Here is a 23617-nt window from a genome sequence, read left to right as displayed (position 1 = left end):
TGGCAAGCTTCTGAGCATCTCCCCCTAGATTACTCCAGCACTCCACTGACTTGCTGATTGTCAGAGGGAGTGTCAGTGAGAAAAGTAAAATCTGGACCTTCACCTCCCTGGACTCTTCATTCCTTCACTTATGTACTTGTAGCTAATTTTCAATGAAAAACGACCTTGGTAATTCTTAAAAATTAACTATAAAGGTTGCACCTACATTGCAACTACACAGGCTGTTAAAAATAGTCTCCATAGGATGTGTGAAGAAGGGGGGGTCTGTGTATTCTCAAAAGTGAAAGTACTTCATTGTAACTTCCATAACCTAAAGTCTTCAGTTTTCTGTAGGATCTATACAAGAACTAGAGCTCTACTGCATATATGGCAATTACTGTTATGTATATTGTAATTAATGCTAATGGCTTTTTGTAGGAAGATGCCACCCTTTAATTAAACAACACTTCGGGCAAAATTAATATAGAACTTAAGAGTATGAATTAAAAAAAACCCACTCATACTATATTATCCATCCCCTTAGGATGGTCTGATATGATTGTTAAGACAGTGAGGGGTAAGTTTATACTATACATACTTTGAAGTTAAATGTCAGTCCCTCAAAGCAATAATAATCTCTACCATAAGCAATGATTAGTAACTGTGAGGCTTAAATAGGTTTAATAAAAGGGAGGTAATATATAGAAATAAAACAAAAAACAAAGGAAATAAGGCAATACCTTTTTAATGGACTAACTCAATGTATTTTCTGAAGAGCTTTCGAAGGTAACCCTTCTTCAGATCAGAAATAAGCAAATACTGACAAATATCAGCAGATATAAGGAAACCATGAAAGCATTTCAGGGATAGTTTCATAGGAAGAGGAAGGTGTGGGTGGGTGAGCAGGAAACAGAGACAGGGGGAGAGTGTGGCGCAGTGGTTAAACCTACAGTCTCAGCACCCAGGGGTTGTGGGTTCAAATTCACTCTGCTCCTTGTGACCCTGGGCAAGTCACTTAATCCCTCCATTGCCCCAGGTACATTAAATAGATTGTGAGCCCGCTAGGACAGACAGGGAAAAATGCTTGAGTACCTGAATAAATTAATGTAAAGCCATTCTGATCTCTCCTGGGAGAAAGGTATTGAAAATTGAATAAATAAATACATGACAAAACAGTTACTGTGAAACAGAAACTGGTAAAAAGCAAACTCCCCACACAAAACCACAAAGATGAGAATGGCACACATCCCTGCAGGGTGGCAAATTGCAAACTGTGCGAGCACATCTCAAAGGATCCCATGGTCACTCATATGGGAAAAAAACATTCAGCACAAGGGGATTCTCCACATGCTCATCTTCTAATGTGGTGTGCCTAGCGGATCTAATTTTTTAAATAATTGAAATTACCATTTAAATAATTGAAAGTACCATTAAAAACTAATTTAAACATTTAGAAAATTAATTTGCCAGTAGGCACCTACCTCTTCGAGGTAGGCGTGCACACTGAGGCACCTACCGGCACCAACACAGCAAGTAGGCGTGGTTAGGGGTGAATTTGAGGTGGAGTTTAAGTGTGGAATGATTTAGGCGCACTCATTTAGGCCACAAAATAAAAAAAAACCTGGTCTAAATGACAGTGTGCCTAAAGGATTCAATGCCTACTGGTGTTTAAGAATGCTTAGGTGCTGCTAGGTGTGATTCTATAAATACCGCCTAGCAGTTGATTGACAACAGTGCCGAATGGTGCCTAGGAGTTAGACCCTGTTTATAGAATCAGGGCCAAAGAGCACAAGATCATCAGCTGACTCAAAAAACCAAGTGTACTCAAAGAAAGGAATCTAGAACAGCAACTGCCTGCAATGAATCTTGTTGCCAAAGAAGATCTGGGACTGAGATACCTAAACAAAATCACCAAGTTTAGAACAAATCAACCAGATCATCTACAGTGCGGCAGCAGTGATCACAGAACGGCAATATGAAGCACAAAGCCCTGCTTAGAAAACTCCAGTACAGTACATCACCAAAATCATCTAAAAAATATGATTAGATGCAAGGAAACTAAAAGATGTGAAAGAAAAGAAGAAAAACAAAGAATATCTGGTTAATAGGTACCACCTTGATACTAGGAAGATCAGTGAACCCTTGGAAATTGCAAAGCAGCAAATTATAGCAAAATAAATTTTCATCATTTCTCTTCTTTTCTTTGGTTTATTTATCTTTACACATCCAGGGGGGTGGGGGGTTGGAGGGAGAGGAATAAATATTGATAGTGATATTTGGGTAACTTTATTCTTTATTTGTATTGTATATTAGGATATATTATATTATTATATGCAGGAAAATGAAATTATTGAATGATATTTATGTTACTTGTATAGATAATAGTGGAATATGTGGAATATCTTTTGTTCTTTCATTTGTATGACACTGTTTTTAAAAATCAATAAAGAATTTTTTTAAAAAGCAGCTAGGTATGAGGCTAGAATCATCCAGTACAGGCAAAAGCAATTGTTCCAGTCAAATCAGTGGAGAAGGTAATAGAAATGGTGAAAAGATATTTCTCAAACGACTTCCTTGCTGTCAATCTGCTTCTATGAAACAATCACTATTTTTTGTGATCTGATGTGTGATGTGGACTCCTGTTAAACTGATTAAGTTCAACCCTGGATGTTCTCCTTTGTGCTGGTCCTGCTGCTGTGAGAAGGAAATGTTAGATCATGTGTTGTTCTATTGTCCTAAAGTCTATGATTTTTGGCAACAGGTATGGAGTCATATTCAGATGTTGTTCTATATAAATGTTTCTCTGACGGTGACACTTCAAATGCGCGCAGGCCATTGTGCGCCAACAATTCCGCCCCGACATTTGCATGCAGGACAAATGCGCGCTGCTCTATTCCTTATTTTTCTTGCTTTCAGGGGTGGGGGGGAATCCCCCCACCTACACTTACATTTTCATTGAGGTGGGTGTGGGTGTGTATGTGTGGCAATCCCCCATTAAACTTACAACTCGTGCTCTGAGCGTTTACCCTTCCCGTTTGCACTCTGAGGGGGTATGTTATTCTGATTGGCCAAGGCGCCTTAGGCCCCACCAGTAGGCGGAGCATTGAGACGGATGGGCCAATCCGGCCTCATTCCGTCGTTGGCTGCCTGCCGGACAGGCGGGTTTGGCTCCCGTCTGTCCGGCCAACTACAGAAAGGTACGGGGAAGGGGGGTGGGGGTGTCGTGAGGGTCGACCAGGGGGGTCGCGGGTCGGCGGGGGGGGCGGTCGATGGGGGGAGATAGATAGCAAGTACGGCCGGCGAGATCACAAGTGGGGGGGGTATGTTTGCACTCTGGGGGGGGGGCGGAACCCCCACACATACTCGTGTTCTCATTCAGGGGGGGTGTTCAATGCCAATGCGAACACTGTTGCAAACCACACCCCCCCCACTATACTTAGAATTCCGCCTCAATAATTCCCCTCCCTTCATGCACACACTTGTCAGAGCGGAATTGTCAGTGCGCCAATGTCCTGCGCGCTATTGACGGTGTACCTTCTCTGACAATATCTTTAATGCTTCTGTCAATATAACTAATGATCATAAGATGTTAATAGCAATTCTTACTGCGATTACTATTCAGACCATTTTAAAAATGTGAAAGAATGCATTATTATTTTTTCAGTTATGGTAAAACTCTGTATGCTTGACAGGGAAATCTGAGGCTGCAATTACAGCTTCAGTGGCCTAATGGATAAGGCACTGGCCTCCTAAGCCAGGGATAGTGGGTTCAAGTCCCATCTGGGGTGGTCATTCTTTATATCATGAAGGGCGTAGAGAGGGACAGATTCTTCAAACTTTCAAAACATAAAAGAACAAGAGGGCATTCGGAAAAGTTGGAAGGGGACAGACTCAAAACGAAAGCTAGGAAGTTTTTCTTTACCCAGCGTGTGGTGGACACCTGGAATGTAATAGGACAGAGTAAGGTACTGGAGTTCAAGAAAGGATTGGACAATTTCCTTCTGGAAAAAGAGATAGAGGGGTATAGATAGAGGGCTACTGCACAGGTCCTGGACCTGTTGGGCCACCACATGAGCGGACTGCTGGGCACGATGGACCTCAGGTCTGACCCAGTGGAGGCATTGCTTATGTTCTTATGTTCTTAATTATGGAGAAAAGAGGCAAGAAGGCTAAATTTCATAGGATATGGTTTACCATACAAGAATATGTGGATAATAATGGATGAGTGTATGTTGAAAGAATGAATATATGCATGTGTATGGATGTTGATTGGTGATTCGCTCTCTGCATAAGGGCTGAGGTTGGGTGGATTGGATGGGTGTTTTTTTTGCAGCTTGTTTCATGAGATTTCTCAAATACCCTATGCTATGGATGTGTTTGTAGTAGTAAACATATTTTTCTAAGCATATATTCTCTCCTCTTTAGATTTGTTATTGTATATTTCAAAAATTTTAATAAAATTTTGGAACAAAAAAAAAAAGAAATGGTGAAAAAGCCTGACAAAGAAGAAACAATTCAATTTTGGAAGAATCGGTGATACAGCAATACAAATTATATAACAAGAAGGATAGATGGTGAAAAAAAGTAGAAGCTTATGTGATTAGAAACCCTATGGAAGAGTGAGACTAATTGAAAAAAGGATAAAGAAGGTCAAGAAAAGTACAACACCTAAAAAAGACCAACTACATGGTTTCTGGCTCAAACATCTGGCAAGTTTATATCTAAGATAGGGTTACCAACCGTTCATGGAAAACTCAGACGTCCTCTTTTTAGAGGACTGTCCAGGTGCCCGGAGGGACTTCCAAAACTCAGCAATTTGAGTTTTGGAAGTCCCTGAGCTCAAGGCTGCGCATGCATGGACGTCCTCCAGATGCAGCCTTGAGCTCTGGGAAGGAGATATGAGGTTTATGTGGGAGTGGGCTGGGGCAGGGCTGGGACAGAACAGATCAGGGCTGGGGTTAGAATGGGGCAGGACTGGGGTAGAACGGGACAGAGCCAGGTGTCCACTTTTTTTAAAAAGAGGAAATCTGGTAATCCTAATCTAAGAATAGCTGAATAATTCTATAGCATATTTATTTATTTATTTCGATTTCTATCCCGTTCTCCCAGAAGCTCAAAACGGGTTACAAGTAGACATTCACAATCATTTGAAAACAGACTAATCATCAAGTTTCAAGTTTATTAAAAATTTTATATACCACGTTATCATTTATTTCAAGGTGGTTATACAAATAGGTTACTGTAGACAATAACAGAGCCTATTCTAGAGACCAGACTGGTCATAGTGAAGAGTACTAGGAGAAGTATATTGAGGAGGCAGTTTTTAATGGCCCGATTGGCGGAAGAGGAAGGTCTTTACTGCTCTGCGGAAGGTCATTAGTGAGTCTAACGACCTGATCTGTGTGGGTAGTCGATTCCATAGCTGAGATAGGAAATGGCTGTAGGATCTTTTGTATGCTGTACTCATTCGGAGGGATTTCCCTGCGGGAATGCTGAGTCTTTGTTCTGCTTTGGAGCGGAGGGAGCGGTTAGGGGTGTATAGGCGTAGCTTGGATGCTATACAGGCTGCGGGTTTTTGGTAGAATCTCTTGTGTGTCATGACCAGGGTTTTCAAGATGCATCGCTTTTTGACTGGTAACCAGTGAGCTGCATAGAGTGCTGGAGTAATAGGGTCATGGTAGCTGAGGTTGTATAGGAGTCAAATTGCTGAGTTCTGGCCTTTTTGGAGGCGTTTTAGATCTTGCAAGAAGGGCAAATTGGAGACTGGTTGACGACAGGGAAGTCTACCCTCCTATAAAAAGACCCAGCAAAAGGAACAGTCCCAAACATCTACAGAACAAATAACTTTGCCAACAATGTTCAAACTGTTGAAACTCAAGAAACACAAAAGACCAGCTTCTGATTAATAATAATAAAAAAAGACCCTTGAATGTAGCTTGGATTGATTACAAGAAGGCCTTGAACTCATTGACACACATTTGAATTTTTAAATGCCTGCAAATTGGCATCTGTTTTTAGCATTCAACCTTAGTCAATTTTAAAAGAGAAAAATTAGGTGCTTATCTGTAAGTTAAGTGCCTAAAACTTTGAAAATTGCTTGTGGGTCAGCACATGCATGAATGCAAGGTTTCATTCTAATAGACTTATTATTTGATATTGTATTCAGAAGAAATTGGCAGGACATATCAGGAAGAAAATGCAGTCTCTGAGGGATGTGGTTTCTTGGACCTATATGGACATATCCATCTCCGAAGGTAGGTTCTTGAGTTCTAGATGAAACTTCAGGAACAGAATAGGGTTCTATACAGGGGCTGACATTAGGCAGGTATATGGCTTATGGAAAATCACCTAGTGTGGGCTCTTCTCTCACGCCATAATTGAAATTAAACAGCAGTGATGGAGAGGGGTTGGTGAATAGGCACAGACTCTACCAGCTCCTGGTCCCAGACACCGAAAGAATGAAAAAAATGATGGGATGATTGATATCAGGTTATCAATCTGTTAAAACAAGTGCCAGCAAGATATAACGTAGTTTGTGAGCCCACTAGGGACAGAGAATGTACCTGCACAAAATAAGTGTAAACTGCTTTGATTGTACAACAAAAATGCAGTACTGTATATCAAATCCCATTACCATCACCCATATTGGGGAGTGTGTGACACAGTGGTTAAAGCTATAGCTTTAGCACCCTGGGGTTCTGCGTTCAAACTGATGCTGCTTCTTCTGACCCTAGGCAAGTCACTCAATTCTCCCTCCTCCCCCCCCTTGTCTTCCAGGACAGACAGGGAAAAATGCTTGAGTACCTGAATAAACTCATATAAACCATTCAAAGCTCCCTTGGGAGAACAGTATAGAAAATTAAATAAATAAATGTATAGTGAGCATTGTGGGTGGTAGAGCAAGAATGAAAACTCAGCTTTAGGGTTTGAATATCAGATCTGATGTTCCCTCCCTCCATTCCCTTCTTAAAAACTCCAGTTTATGCTTTATACCCAAGGTATTTTTTAATATGTAGATTAAAACATTTCATACATAGTACCAAACCTCAAGGCGCACATATACTAGCAAAGATAATTTTTGCAAGTATTCTGTTTTACGTCACTGTTTCTTTTTATACATCCTTTTACAAGGCAGAAAAAGTAATCTGTCGGTTTAAAGCAACTGTTGTATTCCACAAGCAAATTAATTTTTTCTAACTTATCCAGCCTGAAAACATGATTATGCAGTTCCAGATCTCAGGATGCATTAGATGGAACAAAGCATTATTTCTCTGACTATAAAGAGAACATAAAAAATGTAATAACAAGGCAGCTGTGACTTCCCTGGCCCCTTGTTCTGTACTTTCCCCCTTTTAACTCCTAAGGAAACATCAACTATTAACCCAATTATTTATTATAATTAAAAGGCTGCCACATCTTTCACAACCCTTTTCTCCGTCCCGTGGCACGAGGCAGGGCTGTCCCCTATCTCCCTTACTCTTCAATCTTGCCCTTGAACCACTTTTATCTGCCATTAGGAATGATTCTCGGATTGATGGCTTCCACTATAATGACTTTTCAGTCAAACTATCGGCGTATGCTGATGATGTTCTTCTCTACGTCACTCCGGAGTCTCTCCTCTTTGTACTTGAACAAATTGACTGCTTTTCGGCTGTTTCTGGATACAAATTGAACGTCAATAAATCTGAACTGTTGCCGTTGAATTGTATTGACATTCAATCTGACTCCTCCCAATACGGTTTCATCTGGTCCCCCTCCAAGATCAAATATCTCGGTCTGTATTTTGGGCCCTCTATTGAATCCACTTCACGACTTAATTCAGACTATATCTTCTCTATTATTCGTTCTTGCACCTCTAGATGGTCCCCCCTTAATCTTTCCTGGTGGGGTAGACTATCTACAATACGCATGATGATCACTCCTAAAATCAATTACATTCTTAGTATGCTCCCCTTTCTTTTTCCCCATTCGGTCTATTCTCGCATTGAACAATTACTCTCTTCCTTTTTATGGCAAGGCAAGCAGCCTCAGATTGCACTCCGTAAACTGAAATGTTCTAAGGAGCAGGATGGGGTCAATTTTCCCAGCTTTCGCGAATATCACTATGCATTTTTGATGTCTCAGGGCTCCTTATGGCTGAATTTGGAGTCTATGCGTATGGCTCCTACTTGATTACCTTTGGAGTTTGCTATCATTGATTCTTATATTTTGCATCATGCTCCTGCTATTCCTCTTCCCCAGCTGGCAAAACAAAACCCAATATTGTTGAGTACGTGGCAGGCGCTCAACCATATTGACTCCCTCTCAAACAAGAAATTGATAGACTCAGTATTTGCACCAATCTGGCATAACCCCAAACTTAAGATAGACAATGCGGTGATCATATGGAAAACTTGGCATCAGCATGGAATTTGGCATATTTCCCATCTATTGCATAATGACAAATGGATCACCTTTTCAGATATCATGGCCAAATTTAATATTCCTCCTTCTCAATATTTCAAATGGATTCAACTCCACCATTGTCTTACTGCGAGGTACCCTTCCCCAGCATCTCTTCATACCACCTCAGAATTACACTCTCTGGCTCTTTCCTTCACTGCCTCCAAAGGCCAATGTCCTGATTAATCAATCAGAGATCTACCTAGCCCAGCTGATAAGGAAAATATGATTCCTAGCTCACCATTCTGCAGGTCAAGCCCCAGGTAGATAGAATCAGTCCTTTCTTGGCATGGCATGATATAGAATTTCTCACGGTCAGCAAGGATCCGTTATTTACTGAAGTGAGCTGTAAACGTCTGTCAACAATAGTTTCTTAAGTGATATGAACACCAGGTCTGGATAAAAGTCCTGTTCCTTCACTCCCTGTAAGAGAGCTAATCACCAGAGGTAACTTCTCAGGTCTTAATTATTATAGAAGATGTGCAGAGAATCCTATATTAAGATGCAAGCTCCCTTATACCTCAGCACAGAATAATAATTAATTAGGCACCTTCTCCTTAGTTCTCATCAGATGACCTCTCAGAACCAATCCAGAAACAGAACTTGGATGAATAGCCTTTCTGTGTAACATCTCATACAGGCCTTGAAAAGAGGCGCCTTCTTAGATAAGAACAGCATAGAAGCAGATGACTCCCACAGCTTCACACGGACTTAACATGTAGGCACAGTCAGATGTCCTTGACTAGAGAAACACACAGTTCTGGTGAACATACCCAGAATGCATCTGACAGGCAGCAAAGATGATTTCTTCTTTTTCTCTTCTTGCATGATTTATGCTGGAAATATTTCTTGCAGACAATGGTTCATGCTTTATGACGTCAGTGAGACTAACCTCCAGGAGTGAGGAAGGAATCACCCCTACAGGAGAAAATGGCCATTTTCAAAACTTCAAGACATCTTTTTTTTTTTAATAAGCTGCTAGACGTCTTCGCCTAGCAAGACGTCTTTTTGGCCATTTTTGAAGAATAGGACATCCATTTATTTAGTTTTGTATTGGAATTTAATGTATTAACCTAGACACACACCTAGACGCACACTGGCTCCCTACATAAGCGCAAATACTATTCTATAATATCCCTTTCCTCAGAGTGATCTCCATTGACCACTACCCTCTGTTGACTTCCATTCAACCAGTTCCTGACCCAGTCTGTCACTTTGTGGCCCATACCGTGGGCACTCAGTTTATTAGACATCTGTGTTGCACACTGTAAAATGCTTTGCTAAAATCTAAATAGATCACATCTAGCACACTCCCTCTATCCAATATCTCTTGTCACCCAGTCAAACAAATTGATCAGATTTGTCTGACAAGACCTACCTCTAGTGAATCCATGTTGCCTCAGGTTCTATAAACCACTGGATTCCAGAAACTCCACTATTCTCTGTATTATATTGTGAAATAATTCAAAGCATTGTTCAAATCCGACCATAAGCTGGAATTTTCCATTAAGAAGAGACATTGAAAGCAGTAAAATAGGTATAAAGCATCAGTATAAAACTGTCAATAGTATTTTTAACATCTAATAATGCTACGGTTATCATGAGGAAAATTGCCGAACTTCCTACATTGTTGCAAAGTTCATGAGCATTTTTTGAACATAGACTTTGATCACTTTCCAAAGTGGCAGCACCCACAGACACTTGAACTTACTTTGCAGGCTTCTTTACAAAGCCATGCTGTTGAGCGGCACACGCTAAATGCTGAGTCGCCCATTCTATTCCTATGGGTGGCTCAGCATTTACCCCTTCCTTTACAAAGCCACGCTAGCGTTTTTAGCATCGGCCACAGTAGTAAGAACCCTGATGCTCATAGGAATTCTATGAGCATTGGAGTTCTTACCACTGTGACCGGCACTAAAAATGCTTACGCAGCTTTGTAAAGGGGGGAGGGGGGTTAGTACTTGTGGGTAGGTTAGCCAATAAACAAAGTCCAGATTTCCATATCTAAAATGTTATTGTGTCTGTTTGATACTATTCATTAGTGGCAATATTTTTATGAATCTTTCCAGCTTTACACACTGAAATGTATAAGAAACAGGTAAGTTCAGGCTGGAGAAGCAAGCATAAATTTAGAAATAAGTGTGCAAATTAGCATTCACTCATGTAAGAGTTGGGCAAATCAACACTTCAAAGATGTAGGATATATATGAAATTTTGCTCTCCTGAAAGTCATACATCCTTATAGGGAAACGGTCGACACCTCTCCATCATTCACAGTGAATCTTAGAAGGATGGAACCGGTGAAGGAAGGGGAAATGAGGGAATGTATAGATTGTGCTGATGTGGCATTAAAACAGGTTGGCAAGACTGATTGCATCTGTGATGGATGAGCTGGAGGCCACAGTTCTGTCAGGCATCCAGCCAGTCTATGCTTATGAAATCTGTTTAATACAGATGTGCAGGATCTATGCTATAGATTTCCTTTGCTAATTAATTCTGGCACAGTTCCATACTTTCTTGCTATCAAAAGATGTAGAGAGTAAATCTTGAACAGAGGCTTATTTTTTAAGTTTAATTTCCAAGTCTCAGACCTCATTGTTATGCCGCTAGTTATATGGTTTCAGGGTTTTGTTGGATCATGTGATCAGTTTTTCAGCTGTTGTTTGAGAATCTTTAGCAGTTATGAAAATCGACTTCCAATGTATTAGATTTCCTTTAAATTTTGATAGATTTGCTTGAAGAAATTATATGGATTAACATGAATGAAATCTGAAATTTCACTGTACCTAAAAGTTGTTCATGCATTCTTACATCTTTACAGGGTTGATTTGCACAGCATTTAGGTGGATGAATAGCCATTCCATTGCATATTTCTAAATGTATGCTTGTTTCCCCGGTGCCAGTTCATCTGCTTCTCATACATTTCTGTGTGTAAAGCAAGAAAGAGTCATAAAATGTCACCACAAATGAACTGTGTCAAAAACAGGGTCAACAAAAGCAAAACCTTTAAAAAAAAAAAACAAACCTTAGTACAATCCAAATATTTCAAATGGAATCAAATGTTCACCTTTCTTTCTTAGCTAACCTGACATTGAGCATCAAGCAGCACAGTTTTGCAATGCTGCAGAAACATGTGTTATAAAGAGTGGTGTTTTACAAGGATGTGTATGTGACAGAATAAACATTCAAGGCGAAATGCATATAAATATGCCAATATTTGATAAAAACAGGGTTGAACATTTGCACGCTTATTCTAAAAACTATCATCGCGGAAGCGGAATGCACGCCTAACCTGTGTCTAGCTACAAAAAACGAAAGCTCATTGAAAAACTATACTTAGACCAACTTTTCGCTCGTCTACATTTGCTACGCTGTTTAGCCGCATAGCAGGGTCCAAGTAACACCTATGGAAAGCCCACCCTTAACCACGCCCATGCCGCGCCCCTGGAACGCCCACGTCTAGAAAGTTAGATGCGCCTATTTCTTCAACCTGCGTCTATGTTGCACCTATGTGATTCAGACGTGTAAGTGACGCCTAACCCCGTCTATGTCCCAATTAACGCCTGTTAAGACCATTAAATCGCTCATTATCCACTTTATTCGGACATCTAAACCACGCCTAAGTTTAGACGCACTTCACAGAATCTATGCCTTAGGGCTCCTTTTACTAAGCTGCGGGTAGCGTTTTTAGTGCGCGCTGCAGATTAGTGCGTGCTAACCCCCGCGCTACGTGGAAAAACTAACGCCAGCTCAATGGAGGAGTTAGCGTCTAGCGCACGTGGCATGGTAGCACATTCTAAGCATGCACTAAAACCGCTAGTGCCGTTTTGTAAAAGGAGCCCTTAGACACAATGCAAAGTCAACTCCGTTCCTCCTCAAAGAATAAACATACCAATCACTGCAATACAGGCATAAACATTTTTATATATTTTTGATACACTTTCCCCCTCTTTTACTAAGGCGCGCTGGCCGTTTTAGCACGCGCTAAATGCTAACGCGTCCATAGAATATAATGGATGTGTTAGCATTTAGCACGCGCACTAAAATGGCTAGCATGCCTTAGTAAAATGACCCCTGTATTAGTGATAATATTTTTATGATTCTAATACTAGCATAAATCTGTTCTTGTTTTTGAGTGCAATCTTTTATTGATAAATTGATTTCAAGAAAGCTTGGGATAGTCATGTGGGATCTCTTAGAGAGAGGAAGAGATAATGGTTACTGTGGATGGGCAGTCTGGATGGGCCATTTGGCCTTTATCCGCTATCATGTTTCTATGTATGTAAAAATATTGGGCCTAATATTCTGATGGTAGCACTCAGCAATTTTTAAAGTGCTAACTACCACAACCTCATTTTGACCTGGATATTCAAGGCTGGTTCTAATCTGGGCACTGGTACTAAATATCCACATTGTGCCTGGCCTGTTCTTGGCTTACTATGGGCAAATTAGGACAACTATTTCTACAGTCTTACTTGTCTGGAGTGTTATGCAGGCACCAGCACCATATATCAAGTATGTCTGTCTTGGAAGGTCTGTGTTTATTATTAGTTCCCTATATATATTTCTAATTTACAATGTACAACACTTTGTATTCCAGGAGAAGCATTTTATCAAATTTTAATAAACTATCAATGGAACCAGATTATCATCCGGGCCCACCCTGACTCTGCTCCTGGATCACCCTGGCACTAAAGCCCCGATTCTATAAATGATGTCTATACAATAGGCACCAAAGAAAGTGGTACATAGCGGCCGTCAATCTTCAGTTAGGTGCTGTTTATAGAACTGTACTAGCAGTGCCTACATTGATCTTAGGCTCCAGAAGGTGTCATAATTTTAGGTGCTCCCTATTTATGCCAGAGTTTTCTTGTTCTAAATACTGGTACCTAAGTCCAGTGTATGAATCTACACAGAAAACATGCCCAAGATTCGCCCATGATCTGCCCTTAACCACACCCAGTTTCTTGGAGGTGCCTCAGGCTAGGTGCTTACCCCAAATCAGTAAGAACATAAGAATAGCCTTACTGGGTCAGACCAATGGTCCATCTAGCCCAGTATCCCGCTTTCACGGAGGCCAATCCAAGTCACAAGTACCTGGCAAAAACCCAAATAATAACAGCATTCCATGCTTCCCAAATAGTAGGCACCTAACTAGCAATTAATTTTAATGCAAGCCAATTATTGAAGCAATTAAGCTAGTTAGTGCAGATTAAACTAATTAAATTAGGCTCCTAAATTGACTAGGCATGCTGATTTAGGCACCTAACTTTAGGTGTCTTTTATAGAATCTAGGCTTAAATCAATATCTTCCATACAGCAGATATTCAGCAACACTCGCCGGTTATTATATAACTGGGTAGGGGCTGCCCTATTAAATCTTTTTCAATATCAACCACTTTGGAAATTATTATTGCATAGTCACAAGAGTACATATTGTTTTGTCTTGACATTGTAGTTATATTTAGCTCCAAAAGAATTATCACATCATACTGTAAATAAACTAGGTAAGCTATTTTCTCTTTTCAAAATGATGCTCAAAAGAGGATTTTTATAAATCCTCATACCACCAAAGACCTCTCAATCAACTAATAAATGAGTGAACAAAATTCAATTTTAAAATGTAAGCATTGAAATGTGTATCATGGATTGAAGGCGAGATTAACCTGGCCAACTGGGATGCATGCTAAACTATAGAAAGGGAGGTCACCCAATATGATTAGAAGGAAAATATTTTTAAGCTGGTTCAGGGGACAGAGTTGTTTACACAGAGGGTGGTTAAATTATTGACTTTCCTGCCAAGTGAACCACTTCAATAAACATTTATAATGTTGAAAGAGTTCCTAGGAATAATAGATACTCAAGTGTTTTGATTAGTACTGATCTTAGAGTTTGCTTCATCATTTTCTTTTTTTAAAAGAGGAATGATCTCCTTATGATACAGTCAGCTGAAGTTCATAGTAGGGTTGCAAGTTAGTTGCAGTTAATGCTGTGATTAATGCATTTATTATTAACTGATTACTTTTTAAATTTCAATTAATAATTAATGCATTAGTCACATAATTAACTTGCAGCCCTACTGTGAACCTCAACCAACTGTATCATAAGGAGATTATTCCTCTTTTAAGAAAATGACGAAGCAAATACTGAGATCAGTACTAATCAAGACACTTGAGTATCTATTATGATCTAGTATCATGATTAAATGATTTAGAACATTAATAGCATTGTAGCTTCTCCTGTCTCTTCCAAACATCTCTTCTGCTCTCTTCCATTCCCAACCCCATTTCAACATCCCCAGTTCTCTGTGCCAGCCTACCTTAAAGATAGTCTTTTGTTGCTCCATTGCAGTAGTGGCATTGCACATTTTCTGCCTGCAGCCTGGCCAGAAGCTTTCTCTCTGACCAATTCTACCTATGCAGAAACAGGAACAGAGGCGGTGGGACAGGCCAGAAGGAAAGCTTCGGAGCAGCATATGTGCAACACTGTCACTGCCAGGGACCAACAGAATATCACCTTTAAGGCAGATCATCAGGAGAAGGGGGATGGGCATTTACAGGGAAATACTTTTAAAACCAATAGGAGGAAATATTTTTTCACTCAGAGAATAGTTAAGGTCTGGAATACATTGCCAAGAGATTGTGGTAAGAGCAGATATCGTAGCTGGTTTTAAGAAAGGTTTGGACAACTTGCTGGAGGAAAAATCCATAGCCTGTTATTGAGAAAGACATGGGGGAAGTCACTGCTTGCCCTGGATCGGTAGCATGGAATGTTGCTACTCCTTGGGTTTTGGCCAGGTACTAGGGCCCTGGATTGGCCAACATGAGAATGGGCTACTGGGCTTGATGGACCATTGGTCTGACCCAGTAAGTCTATTCTTATGTTTTTATATTATGCATAAAGAGAGGGGAGTGACCTGCAAGCAGAACTGGAGGGGCTACCAGTAGAATCTATGGCCAAGGTAGGATAGGAGGAAGATCATCAATTCTTTATAAAAGGGAAAGGGAATGAGATTTTATATACCACCTTCTGTGACTACAGTCAAGGAGGTTTACATATTACATATGGGTACTTATTTTGTACCTGGGCCAATGGAGAGTTAAAGCACAAGTAACTGCTGTGAGAAATAAAGAAATAAATAATACGCCTTTACTTGTGTGATTAATTGCAATTACACCTCCCCCCCCCCCTTTTACTAAGCCATGATAGAGGTATCTACCGTGGCCTGGGAGCCTTAGCTTTGTGGCCTGCTACTCCCAGGAGAGTAGATAGTAGCATAACACTGTTTGCAAAAGGTTGTATTTAGGAAAGGAGAGGAGGATTCTCAAGCTTATCTTCTGGTTCATATTTCATGTGGTTTCATGATGCTGCAAGAGAAAAATGACACACAAATTCGTGCTTTGAGTCAAACACATGTAAGAGTATAGTCATGTTAACAATAGTGAAAATATGAAGCATACTACCCATCTGTTATTTATTAATGGCACTTTCCTCCTGCTGACACATGATACAAAAGATCTACCTAAGCTCTTATATGGCTATCTGCATAGTCTGTCCTCAAGACAGACTTCTGAATAATATGATAAAATAAGGTACTTTGTTACTCCTTTATATCAGAAACAATATCCTGGCCTCTTCTCTCTTGGCCTGCAGAAAACAAGCATGAGAAATTTGATTATTCAATATGCACAGAATAGCTAAATATCTAGAAAATGGAGAACAGAAAATCTGAAATGTCTTAATTGGTTTCAGAAAGGAAAAAAAAGTGTCTAAATCGTTTAGTGTGAGGTGGTCAAATGAAAAAGCACTGCCAATTAATTAGCAAACTAGACCTCAAAATCCATAGGATAGAAACTCAGGAAGTCAAACTTCACCAAAGAACATGTATGGCTATCACAGGTCCACTCCGGGAAACCAAACTAGAGGGTAAAAACTCCTACAATAGAGGAGAAAACCACACTCTAGCAAAGAAACCCGGGCTAGTGTATAATTGCTTAAAACTTTCAGTGGCCACCAAACACCAAACAAGTTAAGCTACAAAGAAGGGGGGAAAAACAGAGACACCCACAATGCTCCTGCATTCCAAAAAAGACAGTCGGCTGACGTTTGTAACCCAAGGAGCAACTTCCTGGGTCTCACAGACGTTGTAAAGAAAAGTCCTGACGCAGCGTATCCAGCGAAACAAGAATGTACATTTTCTAATGTTGAGACTTTTCTTTACAGAAATTATGAGTGTGAGTTACTGTTAAGACTTATTATTTTACCGTTGACCTTAGGGCCTGGTAAAGATAGGACTGCCTTTTATGCAGTCTTATTTATGTGGTTAACATTAACTGGTTAAGTGGTGAATATGCAAGTTAAATAGTGAAGTGGTGCCTCGTCCAGATCACCCAAAATCCCATCCCCTTTTTTGAATGGATAACTCTGGATGTGTAGAAATTTATATAACCAGTATTATATATTTAACTGCCTTGGATTTTAAAATAAACACATATGTGGTTGGTGCTGCCATTGACTGAAATAAGTGCCCTTAAATATTTTTTTGTTATGCAATTGTACATAGGGTAGAAGAGGATTACATCTGTCAAAGCCATTTTACTAGATAAACTCTCTATTTGCATAAATTGTTTGAAAATTGCCCCCCTCCCCCATCTGTCAAAACAGATCTCAGATCTCATATGGGTATCAAAAAGATCTGGCCAAAGAATGAATTCTATAAAGGGAGAATCATAAAATTTGTCTTTCATGAGTTTCAAAAACACTCCCAAGAGTGACCTGCTCTAAAGCCATTTCCCTATCTGCAAGGGTTGCTTAAGTCAACTATCTCAAGAAATTTCAAAGCCAATTCAGTAGTTGAAAGAGAGAAATGGAAGTTATAATTTGATAGAGCTACACTGCATTATCCTGAATGTGTGTTGGCATACAGCCAGAATGAAATCTAATTCACTCTGAAGTATTAAGACTCTGAATAGACTTACTACGGTAGCAATAAGACTATGAAACACACACACAAAATAAATTTGTTAGTCTGTTAGGAGCCACCAGCTCCTGTGACATAAAAATAATGAATTTACTGTCACTTGAACTTCAGTTGATATTAATATTAAATTACAATGTATTATTAAACGTTTATGTTTTTAAAAAAGTAGAAATGACATATAAACGATAAAACAAGGGAACTGCTATTGCCTAATAGAAGTATGGTATGTCATCCCTAGTCAAATAGTATTGGTGCTTGATTTGTTTAGCCTGTGATCGTAGAACAGATGATCAAGGAGCTCCGGTGCCTCAGTGAACAGTTTTCCTGGGAGTCGGTCTTCCTGCCTGAGCGCTGCAGAAGGATGCTCGGAGCTGTCCAAGTGCTGAAATTTCTAGGCATTGCTAGATCACGTTGCGCTCTTATTTGCTCAATAGGGATTGGGACGTGTATACCGCCTTTTTGTAGTTATACAACCAGCTCCTGAAGAACATTTTTAGTATTCTCTCATTCAATTGTTTTCTGGACCTATTTTAAAAATACAGCGCTCAGAAAGATTTGTTTCTTTTTCTAAACCAGAAGGGATAGCACACATTCAGCACAAGCTAATTCTCCATTGTACTCTAAGCATTTCTTTTTTTTTTTTTTCCCCGGAGAAAGCTGCAGGGAAACAAAGAGCACATTTAATACTTTCTCTTTTTTTGTGTGTTGGCCGATGGTGAATCAATATTGGACCTGACCATGATTCCGAGGACTGGCATTTTTTGTATTTTTCCCCCAGTCTGTAGGAATCCAGATCTTTCTTTTCTGATTTTTAGGAGAAACAGCTACAGGTCACTGTTGAGATCCAGACAATAAAAACATCACTTTCCCTTGTATTTTTTGAGGGATCGTTTTTGGAATATTTTATAGTTATTCAAAAAACAGGAATGACCCGACAGCTGATCAACATTTTGACAGTATTAATAGCATTTTTCATAGGCATAAACAAGTTCAGGTTGGTAAATCATGTTTTATATTGTTATTTGAAATATATGGGTATAACCTTATATATACAGTGCTTAAAAAATTTAATTCATTCTCCTATATTTCCTACTGATCTACTTATGGTAATTTCAAAACATTATTTCTATGCAATGTATATGTTCTGTAATTTGTACTACAAATGCTGTCACTTTTTAGCATGATTATTCACTAGGAGAGCAATACTCTTAACCCCACTGTTTGTTTAATTTGATACAATCAGCCTCCATTCGATGTTTTATATGTTCCTAGTATGATTCTTTAAATCTGTGAGAATCAAACATAGGGACCTCCTTGTCTGAGTGTTTCTAGTAAGCACCATGGTTCCAACTAAATCAGTTTCCCTTCAATCAGGCAAAATATAAAACATATTAATATAGACTGACTATATAAGAATCAATAAGACTGAACTACTGAAGGGGTTATTTTGGACCAGCAGTTTTATTCTGTTGCTCTCTCACCGTCTGTGGCTGTCTCCATCTAGGGCAACTACATTTGTGCAAACCTTAAGGTGTAGCTAAGAAACACTGTTTTATCGGGAATGCAGTCAATCAATCTATACCAGTAAAGATTAGAGGCTGTTCAATTATACTTCACTGAGTGTGTAGTATTTTGAGATGTGCTTGTACAATACTTCAAAGAAAAGATAATATCATAGAAGTTACAACTGTGCCTTTTAAAGCATAGAGGCAGTCACATTTTTAAATATGATAGCAAAATTTCCAAGTCGGTATTTCCAGGAAATAATATATCTGTCATACCATCTGTGCTATATATCCGCCTATCCATCTACAAACTGCTAACATTATTATATTAATTAGACATTTAATCTTAATTTATGGAGCTCATAACCTACATCTGTTCCATACTGACTAGATATAAATGCCTAGTTGATAGGAGTGAGGAATAATTTTACCATTTACAGTGAGAGTTCACAGAGGAGAATGCCTCCAGTCAGGATCTCTTCTGAAATTGTTCCCTCCTCCTAAAAAATCCAAAACATCCAAGGCCATAGTTGCTGACAAAATAAGTCATTGCATTTGCATTCTTTTTTCATTTGATGAAATCTGGCTATGGCACCACCATATGCTTTCTCGTTATATGGACTGGAAGGAGTACGTCAGGTTTTGCTGTCATGTGATTTTACACCAATTTCCTAATAACTTCGGAAAGTAAGTTTCCATATTAAGAGCTAAAACTAATATGTTATGCTCTTATTGTAAGAATGTTCTTATAATTGCTTTTTAAAAAAATAAATAAATTATTGCTTCAATGATTACACAGTTAACACATTGGAGTCTATTGTGCTGGAGACTGTAACTAAGTAGATGAGAAGTAAATTATAGTCATATGTTCTTAGCCTCACAGCTTTAATATAAATGGATCTTTATGTATGTACAATGTAATTGCCCCTTTGTGATTTGATGCAGTCTGTTTTTTCTTACAGATACAAAACTGCATTTTAGAAAGAGGGATTTTAAAATATGTGTTCTGTTAATTTATTGAGCCCTACTAATTCATAAACCAATGTTGAAAATGAAGCGTAGATGAAATTTTGACTTCAGATCTGTTCAGCTAACCATAATTAATAATCTGTTTAGGATGCTGTCTTGCAAAGAACATGATCCCAGATCTGGAAAATCCCATTCACAGACCATGTCTCCTTCTGATTTTTTGGACAAACTGATGGGAAGGACCTCAGGATATGATGCAAGAATCAGGCCAAATTTTAAAGGTAGGTATATTGAAGATTTAGGGCTCCTTTTATGAAGCCGCGTTAGCAGCTTTATCGCACGCACATTTTTAGCGTGCGCTAACCCTTGCGCTAGCCGAAAAACTACTGCCTGCTCAAGAGGAGGCGGTAGAGGTTAGCGCAGCTGGCAAATTAGCATGCGCTATTATGCGCGTTAAACCGCTAACATGGCTTCATAAAAGGAGCCCTTAAATTTATTGTAAAAATCCAAAAAACAAACCCAAAACTCTTCATTCATTAAGTCTAGAACCCAGTTCAAAGTTATGCATAAGGACGTTAATTTTCAGATTCTATATACTGTGACTGAAGTTGCACATGCAGATCTATGCGTATTCCAATTTGTCCACACAACTTAATTAACAAACCAATCCACATCAATAATTGCCCATTAACAAGGAATTATTGGCACTAATAGGCACTAATTAGAATTTATGCACACAACTTTATGAGCATATTCTGTAAAGTGCACGTAAATTCTAGTGTCTGGATCTCAAAGGGGGCTTGGCTAGGGGAGGGCCATGGGCGGGTCATGGGTGTTCCTCCCTATGCCCTTTATATACTCAGCATTAACTAGTCAGTGAGTCTTTTTAAAAAAAATCTGTATGGGAACATTTGTAATCCGCTTAGTTGATAAGTGGAATAGAAAATATTAAAATAAATAAATGCCATAACATAAATTTTTATTTATATATTGCAAAACCTTTCGGTTCTATGTTCTACAGAAGAGGTGGACTGACCATTGTCAGTGAGCTACAATAGATAGGACATTGACATTGACAGGTTAACAGTAATTTCACATCAATATGCAACTTTGGAAAGAGTACAAGAATTTTGAGAACAGGTGGGTTTTTAATAGCTTTCTAAAATGCATATACAAGGCTGATATTCTAACTATTTGGCCCAGTTTGGAATCCCTGTCTCCTACTTATCTACCCACCCCTCCCTCTTCCTGTGAACCTATCAGTGAAATACTTTTATGTTTCCCTTATATATACTGATATTTGCAACATTTGCTTATTTCTGATCTGAAGAAGGGGTTACCTTCGAAAGCTAATCATAAAATGCATTGAGCTAGTTCAATAAAAAAGTATCACCTTATTTCCGTTATGTTTTTGTTATATTTCTATATACGAAATTTCTGATCTGAAATAACACTGTAGTTTACTTAAGTTTGGTCTGTTACTTACAGATGTGCAAATTGCTATCCCCCTCATTCTATAACTAGGGGTCTAAATTTAAGCACTATTAGCACGCTTATCTTATAGAATACTAGCATATATGCAGGGAAGGAGTACTTGCACATGTAAATGCAAGGTGTGCATGCAGCACTATTCTGTAAATAAAGTGCACAAGTTATGTAGGGGCCCTTTTACAAAAGGATGTTTTGCCCTTAACATATGGTTAGCACACAAAATCAGGCTACCACAAAAATGCATTAAAGCCTTTTGTGGTCTTTGCCCTGCTTGCATGCTCTGAGTCTAAACAGTGCATTAATGAGTTTTCAAATATATTTGGGGAGTGTGTGGCATAGGGAGTGTGTGGCACAGTGGTTAGAGCTACAGCCTCAGCCCCCTGAGTTTGTGGGTTCAAATCCCATGTTGTTCCTTGTGACCTGAACAAGTCACTTAATCCCCCGTTGCCCCAGGCACATATAAGGAAAAATGCTTGAGTACCTGAATGTAAACCACTTAGGCCATAAGTAGTATACAAATGCTAAAATAAATAAAATAAATATTTTTGAGAGGGGGCATGATATGGATGCAGAGTGGGGATGGATGGCTTAAACAGCTAGTGCGTTATACTTAACTGGCTACCACAAAGTTAACAAAAGAGCATTTTGGGCCTGATTCTACAAAAGATGTCTAAATCAGTAGATACCGTTGAAAAAGGCACTGTTGAAAAAGGCATGTCATTCAAAGTTAGGCACTGTTGGTAGAATTGCATCTAGCTTCGCCTAACTCGACTTAGGTGTCATAATGTTAGGCGCCAGTATATAAGGCCAGGGCTTTCCTGGCCTAATTTACCAACACCTCACACAGATGCCTACCAATTCCTAAGTCACTCCACACCCAAACTCCGCACCTAACTATTCCCACTTATTGCATAGGCAAAGGTAGGGACTGCGCTGATTTCCACATGTGTGGAAATAATCTAGGTGCCGCTAGTCTGGACACCACATATAGAGCTAGGGTCTTTGTGCCTCTTAAATAGGGGAATGTAAGTGCTCTTGCATTAACCTCTCAGCAACTACAGCACGCTAATTACAAAATTAGCACACAAGATGCAAAATAACAATGAAAGCGTAATATTGAAAAGTGTGTTAAATTTGTAGTTATTATGTGGGAAAATCCCATGTTAAGTCACGTTAACCACAAATCGTAATGCATTTTAGTAAGGGCCTCAAAAATGGCTGCTGGAAAAGATCTGCTAAGCACAGTTCTATACAGGGTACACATCCTTTATAGAATAATATTTTGTGCCAATTTATGCATCCAAACTTTAAGCACCAGATTGACATCCGTGGAGATATTGTCTAATGGAATAAGCCAGTTGCTTACGAATTCTGCACTTACAGTAACCCTGACCCTGAAGAAGCATGAAACGTATCGGAGGGGGACTGGTGCAGCAATGATCTTGACTAAGCTAAGTCTTTGTTACATGGATATATAATATTCACACGTTTGAAACAATGAAATATAGATAAACAATGTTTGTATAAAAAATATAAATTTAACTTATAAATGTGGAGGGGCATAATCGAAAGGGACGTCTAAGTCCATTTTCATCTAAGTCGCAAGTCGTCCAAAGTAAAAAAACAGCCTAGGACACATTTTCAAAAATACGTCCAAAATATTTTTTGTTTCGAAAATTGCCTTACTATACATCCTGACGATCTGATCATCCAAGTCGCTAAATCGTCCATCTTTCTACCACATTTTTATCCAACTTTTTCTCCAAGTCAAAAAGGGCTAGAACAAGCCCTGTTGGACATGGGAGGGGTCTGCAAAGTGATGGACTGTACACCCAGACATGGCATCTAAATAGTGAGATACCTTACAGGGCACTGCTGTTAACTTCACAAAAAGGGTGCCATGTCATCATCTCACTACAGCTCCCTTATAGGTCATGGTGAGCCCCCCCAAACCACCTGAAGAATCCCCTAGACCCACTTATCTACCACCCCAATAGCCCTTATGTTCATATGGCTGCAGGAGCCACTTATATGCCAGTACAAAAGGGTTTTAGGGTGTATAAGGGAGTGCACATGTTTAAGTATCAATGCAGTGATTACAGGGGCTTCTGGGCATGGGTCCTCCTCTCCATGAGTCCCTAACCCACCCTCAAGACGGCTTAAGCCGCCTCTGTGCTGGACAACTAGGCTTTTCTATGCCAGGCTGCCAGGTGATGATGGTCTGGAGGCTGAATTTTAAAGGTGTGATTAA

The 23617-nt window shown here is 39.4% G+C and overlaps 1 protein-coding gene and 1 non-coding gene across 4 annotated transcripts in view; both read left to right on the top strand.

Moving 5' to 3' along the window:
• The first annotated feature begins 3694 nt into the window (after positions 1-3694).
• On the top strand, positions 3695-3767 carry TRNAR-CCU. The gene has a single exon. It is a non-coding gene; the product is annotated as a tRNA-Arg (tRNA).
• A 14560-nt stretch (positions 3768-18327) lies between these two features.
• Positions 18328-23617, top strand: part of GLRA2 (glycine receptor alpha 2) — a 154390-nt gene continuing 149100 nt past the window's right edge. For 2 of the 3 annotated variants that reach the window (XM_033947535.1, XM_033947536.1), the window contains exon 1: positions 20024-20156. In XM_033947535.1, the coding sequence (XP_033803426.1) occupies positions 20024-20156 (133 nt within the window). Of the gene's footprint in view, positions 18396-20022; positions 20157-23617 lie in introns of those variants that run through there. The other variant, XM_033947534.1, reaches the window with a different exon arrangement.

The sequence above is a fragment of the Geotrypetes seraphini genome, chromosome 6 (genome assembly GCF_902459505.1).
Source record: "Geotrypetes seraphini chromosome 6, aGeoSer1.1, whole genome shotgun sequence".
In the NCBI taxonomy this organism is placed as follows: Eukaryota; Metazoa; Chordata; class Amphibia; order Gymnophiona; family Dermophiidae; genus Geotrypetes; species Geotrypetes seraphini.
This window is presented reverse-complemented; position numbering and strand designations above follow the sequence as displayed.